Source organism: Cynara cardunculus (genome assembly GCF_001531365.2).
Source record: "Cynara cardunculus var. scolymus isolate 2C chromosome LG 10, CcrdV1, whole genome shotgun sequence".
Classification (NCBI taxonomy): Eukaryota; Viridiplantae; Streptophyta; class Magnoliopsida; order Asterales; family Asteraceae; genus Cynara; species Cynara cardunculus.
In genome coordinates, this window is record NC_037537.1 from 27,164,712 (window position 1) to 27,176,420 (window position 11,709).

At 36.0% G+C, this 11,709-nt stretch overlaps 1 protein-coding gene across 3 annotated transcripts; it reads right to left on the reverse strand.

The window, feature by feature from the left end:
- Positions 1 to 1,816: 1,816 nt before the first annotated feature.
- Positions 1,817 to 10,016, reverse strand: LOC112519513. Of its 3 annotated transcripts, none has more exons than XM_025127670.1 (6): positions 9,766 to 10,016; positions 8,905 to 9,035; positions 8,737 to 8,795; positions 6,798 to 8,546; positions 3,402 to 3,558; positions 1,817 to 2,607 (listed from the first exon to the last, which is right to left on the reverse strand). In XM_025127670.1, exons 2-6 carry the CDS (start codon positions 9,005 to 9,007, stop codon positions 2,003 to 2,005), a joined length of 2,673 nt encoding a protein of 890 aa, XP_024983438.1. In that variant the 5' UTR covers positions 9,008 to 9,035; positions 9,766 to 10,016; the 3' UTR covers positions 1,817 to 2,002. The 3 variants fall into 3 exon arrangements, with proteins under 3 accessions (XP_024983438.1, XP_024983440.1, XP_024983437.1); XM_025127672.1 differs by having other exon boundaries at positions 8,737 to 8,842; positions 9,766 to 9,993; XM_025127669.1 differs by lacking the exon at positions 9,766 to 10,016 and adding an exon at positions 9,205 to 9,739.
- Between the last annotated feature and the right edge of the window lie 1,693 nt (positions 10,017 to 11,709).

Sequence of the window (11,709 nt, forward strand, 5' to 3'; positions counted from 1 at the left end):
ATCAATTTTTTGTTCATGGTAGCACCTTTCATGTACGTTTGTCGTTTTAAAAATGCTTTTAAACTCTTATACTTAKGCTTTACTTGTTGCCTTTTAAATTGAATATTTAAAATGAGAACTTTAAGTAGAATTGTTTRCTGGGAAAGGTTGAAAGGTCACTCATAATCTTTACTGTGTAATTATTGCAGGCTACGAATGAGAATCTTCCTCCAAATGTAATCAAGCTACTTGCTAGGGAATTGAAGAATCTCGATGAAACACCAGCAGAAGGAATTAAAGTAGGAGTGAATGATGATGATTTTTACCCGTCTTTGTCTCATGTAATCTGCATAGCAAACGCACCCTTAATGAACTTTTTACATCCCGCCGCATTGCGCGGGTAGACAAAATATTATTAAATAAATAAGCTTGTTTAAATAAATTTGTTTATTTGTTGATAAAAATTTCGTAAAATTTGGGCCTAAAAATGTTATTAGGATTACATTTATTTAATTTTACAGTCATTTTTCTAAATATTACGAAATTTTCTATTTCTAAAAAACACGTTAATTTGATTTTCTGAGTTTTTAAGAAAATTGTAATAAATTTTAGAGTTTAAAAAAATATTAAGTGGAACTTTTTTGTGTAATTAAAATAATATATTTTACAATATTTTTGAATAATGACATGTAATTTATTTTCTTGGTTGGCGTTAAAAAATTAAAAAAATGACATGTCAAAAATACTTGGCATTTGCATGTCATTAGAGCAACTCCAATCGAACGGCAAAACCCTAATTTTGCCGTTCTTTTGGATCCAATCGCACGCCAAAAACACCAAAATTTTGCCGGAGGAAGGAAATGAACGGCAAATTTGCCGTGGAAGAGGTGAACGGCAAAAGGTTTGAGTTGAGTATCTTTTTGGTGTTAACGGGCCCACTTATTTGGTGTTTTTTTTAGCGTCAAGGTTGGAGTTGCCCTTAGGTATATTAGTTACTTAAAAGTTTGAGATTTCAAATTTTAGATATTAAAATGATAGTTTTAAAGTATGTTATCCAAACTACCAAAGGGTCTTTGGTCTAGCGGTATTGTAACCCTTGCCTTCTAGGAGGTTAGGGGTTCAAACCTCACAATAGATGAGGAGAGTGTGTGAGTTTATTTGTTGCATTTGCCGTATATAAATATTATATACTTCAAAAAAAATATGTTATCCAAATAAGAATGAAACTAAAGTACATTAATTTTTTTATGTAATTTTCCCTATAAAATTGAATTTTGGTAGAGAACGAACTATTTTGTTTCCTTGAAATAAATGGTACAAATTTTTTGTAGGATAACAAATGTATTAAATGATTTATTAATGTAATTAATGTTGGATTGTTGTAGAGACTCTTTAAGCCGGATGAATTTTTTTTTAGAGATTTTGATTTTCTTTATATTTTATTTTAAAAAAATTATAAATAAATGGTTAAAATACTCTAATCTATTTTTCTTTTAAGTTTATTGAAAAACCTTTTCATTAATCATTAGTTAGTTTAAAAAAAAACTAATTCAAAGAGAGTTTCAATATATCCTAGTGGATTATTCCCATAATTGTACCTCTTTATATTTTCTGCGATGCTCTTTTTTAAGTCATTTTATATCATCATCTACTTTATCAACTAGTTTTTATCAAGTATGATTAATTTATGAATTAACAACTTTCTTTTTTTTAGTTTATTAGCTAATTTGTTAAATATAACCCAAACCTAATAAAGAAATCATATGTATGCATATCTTACATCTAAAAAAAAGGGAAATGAGTAGATTTTTTCTAAATATGGTGGAAATGTAAGGGGGGGATTGAACAACTTTTGATATAGCAATTACAAGTCATTATGACAATCAACTTCTAAAAATGTCAAATGTGATGCAGCAAGTGAGAGTGAAGAAGATGTAATATAATGTTCTGGAGATACTGAACACAGTCTCAGAGAAACCCTTGTTTCATCTTTTAAGCTAAATAAGAGAGATTAACAACACTTTTAGAAACACAAAAAATCAGTTAACATTTCATCCATCAATGTGGTAAGGATGGCGTTCTGGATCACCACGCCTTCTTCCAAGGCTTCGGCCTTGAAATCCAACCATTTCCCATCCCGACTACTCATATCTTTATCCACAACTTCATCCACCATCAAATCTTCCATGCTCGTGCAACTGTATATCTCTTTCTGTATTTCATCAGCCAACAGATCTTTCCTTTGGAACATCGTTGACCATTTTGCCCATTCTTCATAGCTACCACTCAAGGCACGGTCACGCCTAGATTCTAGGCATGCACTCACACAGTCAAACAAAGCCTTCCTTTGTACCTTCAAGAATGGGTCCATGTTTTTGTTCTGGTTCTCGAGCTGGTCAAATAGATGGGCATTTATGACCTTTTGGGTATGGCCGAAAGAGAAGTCCTCGAACACTAACTCTGCATGGATAAGCAGTTCTTTGATATAGTCAAACTCCCATTGTGACGACCATCTTTCCGTGGATGTGAATTCAAATATGGTGCTAGGTAGAGATGTGGCAGAATCTTGCAATTCTATCTCCTCTGCCAAAAGTTCCATGCTTCTTGTTGATGTGCACTGCTTGTTTCCTGAAAAGAAACATTTGTAAAGTTATATTGTTGTCATTTACCAGATTTCGACAATGTGTTGATCGGGGCTCACAAGACAGGACAGGACAAAAACCCATTGTCCCATGTTTGGTGCAACAGCAAGACTCGAAATGGACAGTACTGAGTGAGACAAAAACACCTCTTTCCGTCCCACCAAAAATAGGTCGAACAAAAATCAGGGAGATGAGACAAAATTGGTAAATTACTAAATTACTCGTGTCAAATTCAAACCCTAAAACCTCGCTCTCGTAAGTCCTATCATGTCTTGTCTGCGTGTCAAACGCACCCTCATGGTTGTACATGATGCCACCCATCTTCATAGAATAGTGGGAGGTGGGTGGATAAACAAGATTATTCATGAATTATTTAATGGCTACCAGAGAAAATCTAACCAAAAGTCAGATCGGCTTATCTTCCAATATCAGATAGAAAACAGATGTATTAAGGTTCATACTATGGCAACCAAAGGGCTATTGGTCTAGCAGTACCGGTAGAGCCCAGCCTCCCGGTAGGTGAAAGGTTCAAACCTCACCAAAGGTGAGGAGGGTGTGTGAGTATTTGCCAAATATAAATATTATATATTTAAGAAAGAAGCAGCTGATGCCCAAATTAGATATTGTTGGCAGTAACAAAATGACATTGTTGGCAATAAAATTATAGAAACACTTGGTGTTTTATGGAAAGCCTGATTTTAGTAAATTAATGATCTCCAAACATGGCAGAGTAGTCATTTTCTCATCTACAGAAAAAGATAGGTGATGCAGTATGCTTACCGTTGCTGGTTAAGGTGGTTGTGCTGTTCGATGTGATGCAACTATCATCTGATAAAGAGGGTTCCAGACTAGAAAGTGTGCAAGGATGCTGATACTGATGTGACATCCCGCTTTCTTCAGTTTCACTGTTGCTGTTGCATTCTTTCACTTCAACTCCCTGAAAACAGAATAAGGTCTCAATATAGATTGTCATTGTTTAGTAAAATAGTTTCAGCCAGTATCATGCAAAAAGTAGGATCATAAGTCACATATAACTCAAGTGAAAGCATGAGTATCCAGGCAACTAAACTGAAGAAGTTATCTTCTATATCTGAAACCTCAATCATTGTTGTAACCTACAGCTGCACCCGACATATACCCAGTTGATATCAAAATGCTGAAATCTAATGAAACCACGGGAGATGGACAAACGCTAAAGATTTTCAAATTTTCCGTTGTACTCAGTCATCGGCACGACCAAAAGAGTTTCTAAGAAGCTTGAATCTGCTTTACATGTTGGTATCACAAGGCATCATCATATTCTATACCCCTTCTTCATATTTAGTTTTATCACTTGGATCAAAAAATGAAGTTTCAAAACCAATTCTTCTCTTCTAACATAAATGCTACACAAACACCACTTAAGACATAATCACATAACATATTCCCTCCTCTGCAGTACAAACCTGCCTTTAAATCTCCAACACTGACATCTACACATCTTTTTCTCCAATTTCACTAGGTGAATACTAAGGTTTCTTTTGATTAGACTGATACTATATTGTAATTTATGAAATATAATATGAGCAACACTACATATTATGGAACCCTGGACATAGAGAAGCAAAAACATATGCCCACAGGCTGAATAGATAAACATAAGAAACCCTAATTTTAGCCTAATTTCAGTTCCACTCAACTTCGAACATAGGTACATTTCTCAACTTGACAAACAAAAAAGAAGTCTTATTTTCATAAATTGAAAACATCGAGAAACCAAAACCATTATAAACTGAAAAAAGATACAGATGCCTCCTCCTGTAAGGAAGCATTCATCGAACTTGCTCAATATAAGATTCCTCCTCAAGATGCCATTACTGGAAAGCATTCTTGAGATCAAACCACGCGGCTACAAAGCAGAATGTGGGTAGGAAAAGCCACATGGCGAATAGGTTTGGTTTAGGATAACTCACGGGTCAGAGTTCATAATCGAAAGGCACACTACATGTCAAATGACTCCCTTAACTATTTCCATCTTCAAAGCCGCTAAATTACTCATCCAAGATACTACCATAACTGATTGGGTGGGGGTTAGGATGAGAACAACCCAGATGAAGAGAGTACTTTCAAACAACTAGACCGAAATGAACAGAATGACATAATTGGCAGCTGACTGAAATGCAAATACAATCCTTGAATCTCTTGTTCTGCAAAGCAGTATAAATTGAGGTCCCTGAACCTTTCGGAAAGTACAAAATTGTCCCTCATAATTGTAAACTACAGAAGGAATATTGGATTTCTGAGAAGTTCAGAATTACATCTCACTTAAACATAATGAAATACTAGTCCTTGGATATTCTAGAATATACAATATTATCTGGGGCTGTTGAAATACTGTGAATAAAACAAAATATCAGGAAAGATCAAAATCTCCTGACATGAGTAGACTAAAGACCAGATGATATTGACGAGAACCCAAAACAATACACGAACAGATCTAAGGAATGTGATAGTCTGTTTGACTGTGAGATGAACACTAAGGCAAACAACACAAGCTGAACTCAAAAGATAATAAATCAGGATTATGTAGACGACAATGGTTAAGAAATAGATTTACATCAGGCAGACATAGAGTCTAAGCAAACAGTAACCATGAGGGGCAACCAAACAAGAAGAGCAGGTTTTGATGGTGACAATCAAGTCATTTGCAGAAGAGAAGCTCTGATGCAGCTTTCTGGAGGTATTAGAAGGTGTTAGGAGGACAAGACAGATGCACATAATGGCAATGAGATTCAGGTAGGACAGCAGCAGATGCCATAGAAGGCTTGAAGAGGTTGTTGGAGTTTCTGCAGGCTGCAACATGGCTTCATCAGAGATAGACCAACTAAAATTCAAATACTACGACTCTAAGGCCATCAACTACTAGGTACCTCCCCCAATGTAAGAAATGTTCCATGTTTATCCAAGCTCTAATACCATGAAAATGATTAGGGTAACTCAACGTGTACACTGGTGGACCCATGAAGACATTGAGTAGTAAGATGGGCCTGCAAGCCTGGACTAATAAGCATAACAAGGCCTAATTCTAATTTTATCTCCTCATAAGGAATAAGATAGGATAACCAATGCTGGTTTCCAATAATTATTAATTTAATATTATTACTTTTAGCATAAATTTAATCTCCAATCTCTTTTGCTGAGACTTTAGTTCACCAAGACTGAATACCTATATAATGATTAATGAATGAGTGCCTCCCAAATCAAATTAGCTTGGTTTTTTTATAGTTTCTCTGATACTTCTCTCAAGAGTCTTGTATATGCACCAAGGTTCCATAATTCAGTATTATAGTGAAGGGTGTTTGAACTCCTCATTAACACTTCCACCTTTCCAGAATTTTGTCATTGTCAAGGCCGAATCCCAGCTGGCAACCAGATCTGTTATATGTGCTTGAACATGTATTAAGCATTGACTTTAACCTTCTTATTATCTAGATTCTTCTTGACTTACTGTAAAGTTTTTTTCAGTGTTGGAATATTACTCTGATCTCAAACTGTTAATTAGTCCTAGAATGCAGTATCTCTGATTCTAAGTGGGCGTCTTGAGATTGTAGCAATTGAAAGCCAGTTTAAGCTTTTATGGGGTAGCAACCATCAGTCTGGTTACGCTGATGTCACAGTTTACCCAACTTGAATCTCAGAACTATAAGTAACAGTTTGAGAGAAAAAGGAAAGCTTGTATTCAGTATTTAAGTTGCTTATATGGACTTTTGTTCATGGTTTTACATTCACCGAACAAACATTCCCCAGATACGTTTGTGGAGCACACAGAATGCTAAGGCAAACACTTAAATTATACTCTTAGGAGAAATACCATGTCCAAAACACTAACAATGCATGGCCCTAATTTCCTAATTTTTCCATCTCTTGGGTTAACTGTATATGTAAAGATCATAGCAAACAACTAGAGTTTCCAAACCCTGAAATGTCAAACAGAATGTACATTATTAGCAAGAAATTCACCCCATAAAACACAACAATCTTTAACATTACTGTAATTAGAATCTTGGAAGATAAACTGCAAGCAAGAGATACACCAAGTTTAGTATTTTCCTGATCCTCTTCTTTTTTAAAGTTTTTCACACGAGTGTACAGTTTCCACAGTGAGATATGTGTATTGTTACAAGCTGCGAATAATACCTGCCACTCCAGTTTAGCTTCTACCGGCATCTGATCAACTGAAGAAACATCAGAAACATGTTCGATCACACTTTTGTCCTTCTGCATATTGAGATGAAACATCTTGTCATGTTTAGCAGATGCACTGGTTACCACATCAAAGCAAGGTAAGAAACCCGGTATTGCAGAAGAAGAATTTGGAGTAGGGCCTCCTCTGACAGTGTCACACTGGGACGTCTCAACAATAGATGATAGTTCCTTCAGTTTCTGTTCCAGTAGAGCACTCAAAGCATCACTATCAATCATAGGTGCCCTAAAAGAAGGAAACTCTGCAGTCCCCGTGTCAGGGTGATCATCCTCAAAATTAAGACACAGGCCTCGACTCTTCACTGCTGATTGACCAGAAGGCTCAGATTCAGGCACTGATTTTTTAATAGGTGACGTGAACGTAAAGGACACAACATCCATGCCATTTTTCCTGTCAACAGACTCCCAATTTGAAGACCCATCTATAGTTATATTACATTTTACAGACCTTTCTTTTTCCTTCATCTGTACATTATTAGCAGTAGTTCCATCAAGAACAATATCCCTATCAGTTGGCCTTTTCTTCCCGGAAAAATTCTTCGTTTTAGTCAACGAGAATTCCTTTCCAGTTTCATATGTCGCTAACTGAACTTTTCTAGCCCCAACTGCTGAGTTTTCAGTGGCCTTCTTTGAAGTCTTAACTTCCCTACAGAAACCATTTGTAGAAGTTGCTTTTCTGTCATGTTGACAGGGAACTCGAGGTTTCAAACTCAAGCGGTCTTTCTGAGATGCACGGTTCTGCTTTTGATTATTCTGTGTGAGCACCTCCGGAGTCTTGCCAGTTTTTGATCTATTCTGCACCCTTTTTGGTGTATTTCTTTCTTTTTTATCCAATTGGACAGCGACAGACTTAACATCATCTTCTTTCTGCTTCATGTTACTCCTAGTATTTCTTGAAGTGGTTCCCTCTCCTTTCTGAATGGTTGGTTTCGCTGGAGTAGTAAGTGAAACAGATTTATTCTTTTGCTTCAAACTTTCTGCAACACCTTGCTTTAAAATCACAACTTCTGACCGACATTGATGCTTGTCAGGAGGCTGTAATTTGGAGGAACTGGCAGGGCTATGCACTTTGGGTCTTTGTGATGCTTCAGGAATTCTTGATGTTCTGTGTGCGGCTTCCATTTTCTCTTTTAGATCCCGGATTTTGAGGGGAACTGAAGAAGTCCCAAAGGATGGCAATCTTCCACTGAGAGTAGAGTGGGGACTCTGTTCAATCATCTTGGAAGCTGCCTCCATAATATAAGCCGCATTTCTTGAAAGGATGAACCCTGGACTCTTGATAGGAGATAACATTCTGTGGTGAGTAATAGGTACAGATTTAGCTGATCTTGGAGGTAATACCTCGGTTTGAAATCTCTCAATCGGTCGGTTCTGCAACTTCTGTAACCTATCTTCTACTGGGTTCCTTGAAAAACCATCCAGCTTATTTCGCATACCCGCAAAATGATTTTCACTTTCAAATTCAGTGGTGGTCCTCGGGTGAAGAGAACGTCTAAAAGAGTGAGAGTCAACAAATGGGGTAAAACCAGGATCAGAAGCATCTAAAGTTGGCAAAGAATCTAATCCCATAAGTCTAGCCACCACCCCAGGGGCTTTGGTTCCACATCCTTCATCATTACTCATGGATGAAGCCCAATCACTTCCTGTCAGACTTGGACCATGCAAAGCCTCATCTAATTCCATCTACATATATTCAAGTCGTAGATATGTCAATTCTTTATAATACATTACATATCTCAATTTTTCAGTAAACAGGAAAGCAAATGAAACATTGTAATGGTATATGTGAGAAGTCACGAATTATGGATTATGCTATGGACAGAGCAATAGTTTTTGTATGTATATTTGTGTGCATGATCAAAAGGGATTGTACCTGCTGAAGTCTCGATATAGCCAAATTGTCTAAATTTTCTTTTCCATGTTTTGAACTTTCTGTGTGACACCAGACCATTAAACATAAGTTTGGGAAAACCAATGAGCTACAGGAAAAGCACCAAATTAGCATTTTGACTGTCAAATAGAGGAAAAAGTAGTAGTTTACCTGGTAAATCCGGTTTATTTGAGAAGAGCTTTTTCCGAGATTTGACATTCCAGTCAAACAACTGAAGAAACCCTCCCTTTGAACTTCGTTTCTCCACTTCCATTTTCTCATATACGATTGAAATATAATATCTGAAACAAGAAACAGAAATCAACAAAACCCCACCTTTGATGTAACTGCAGCAATCAACAAGATAATCCACAAGTGCAAACTGTAAATCTCGTTACAACTTACAAATACATCTTCTATCTAACACGCCATATCAAAACCTTTTTTAATTTAGAAGCGAAATAATCTGACCTGTAAACTAATTGCTCACTAGGCCCTGAGATTTCATACATTTACTTGCATCAGCAAGCAAAAAATTATGTTCACAAAACTGTAGCTTAGATGAATCCATGTTGCTGATTTAGCAGCTCCAGTAAACAATCCCTTGCATTGAACGGTATAAATTCCAAATCCATAGATTAAGAAACCATAAGAGCCTCCCCCTCGTTCAAAGAAAAACTATATTTCTAGAATCTAGAGGTCAAAAGGGCAACCTTTTTCCTTTTGGTCATTTTCAAAATTGGTATGAGATGTAATATTTTTCCGAGAAAGAAATACCTAATAACATTAAACTTGATGGCAAATACTACCAGTAAAATAATGTAGCTACTATATTTACTACAAACACTACACCGATTTTGTATTTTGAATACTAGGGTTGGTAACGACAAATTAAAGATGGGATGGAGGTTGACATCTCGTTGAAACAGCTACAGATTCACAATTTTATATCAACATCCATATCCTGTTATAATATCATTGAAACAAAATAAAAAGAAGAAATTCAACATCACAATTACTACTCGAACTTACCAAGTCAATGAATAGTAAAAATACTCTCGTCTACGAATCCCAGTCTCAGATCATATCTTCCGTTTTGTTTCTTTTAAGAAAAATCAAAGCATTGACAAAGCGTAAGATCATAATCTAGGGTTTTGATGGCTTCAAATTTTTGAAAGACTTAAAGCGCTTGGATGAAGCAAGAAGCCTTGGAGCACGAGAGGGAGAGGGAGAGAGAGAGAGTGTGTGTGTGTGGGTGTGTGTGTGTGTGTGTGTTTTGAAAAAATGAATGTGGAGTTGGGAAGAGGAGAAGAGAAGACATACCCACCCCCTCCCCTTTTTGCCGTTAGGAATTTAATCCTCCCTCCGTACCCATCTCACCACTTGAAAAATGGGTAAAACCATGTTAAAATTACCAAAATATCCTTTCTTGTTTTTGTTTTTGTTTTTATTTTTATTTTTATTTTTATTTTTATTTTTATTTTTATTTTTATAACATAAATAATTGTTTTTTGTTCTATGTTTCAAATAAAATATTTAAATGTGAATAACATATAAATTATGTTTAACCCCCCTCCCATGCCTCATTTCCACATGCCACCACCACCGTCCATCTCCTACAGTTCTCACTACCACCTACTATTGTTCAAACCGTAAAACTTAAATCTAAATCGAACCTAAACCTAAACTTTAAAATCAAACTCGATATCGAGAAAACTAAACCCACTAAAATCAAAACACTAAACTCAACATGAATATGTGGGTGCTACATTGGAGTGCTTTAGGTTTGAGGTAGAAGAAGGGAGAGGGAGGCTGGATATGGAGGAGTTGCAAGACCTGGAGGCGGTCGCAGGAGGGTTTTCTCGTTCGAAGGGAGGAGGGGGAAGGGAAGGTTTGATTTGGAGACATATCGAGGGGAAATAAGCAGGTCCCAGATTTGGTGCTAGTCGGTAAAGTTGCAAGTCCAATGTGTTATGGAAGTTGGTGTTGGTCTGATAGGGTTACAGGTCTGGTGGAGTTGGAAGCGACGGAAGCAATGCACTATGAAAATGGAGACTGGAGAGGGGTAGGTAAAACGAGTGTGTATATATATTATACTATATATTGATTAAATTTTATTTTTAAAGAAAAAAGAGAGGATATGGCAAAATCTAAAAGACCCCACATTTAAAGAGTTTTTTAACGACCGTTAGAGAAAGGGATCAAATTTGGTCATTTTCAAACCACAATAGCAAAACTATAGGGACAAAAACCAAGGTGTAACACCCCTAAACTCCACATTTGCATATAACACATATTTCATTACATGGAAATATAGTTTACATCCCAAGGTCCCACTAGTACAAGAATTCCTATATGTACAAAATCTACATATGAAAAATTCCGAAACAAATCCTGTACTAACACATGTAATACAACATGTATATTTAAAATAAGCAATCTTAATCAGATCTCCAAAAGCATATAACAGGTTAGGAAAATAATCACATTTTCCCTTTTCCTTTAATATCCCTGGACCCTGCCATTCCTGCATTGCATAATTTTAAAACAAAAAATGAGGGTTAGACCAGAAGAGTTCAGTGAGAAAATCCCTTCTTTGCAAATGCAGGGTGATAAACACCAAAATCTAATAAAGTAACTTTGCTCAGAAATATTTGTAATACAATCCAATGATGCAGTTCTCAATGATATGTATAAAAGAATAAACTCACGAACCCCAGTTCTATTACTAAAATACATCTGCTTAAAGATTCAACATTCTCAATATGAAATAATATTGTAACCAAAGATTCCTTGAATCATCAGACTAAAAAGACCAGAATTTCTCTGAAAAGATTTAAGGCAATACTTGCCTTTTTATGACAAACCATTTTCCCCTTCTCAATAACGTTTAAATTATTATTTTTAACAGGAATAATATATCTAATTTATCAGGTCACAAAGAAATGATTACTCAAAACTATTGAATCCAATTAG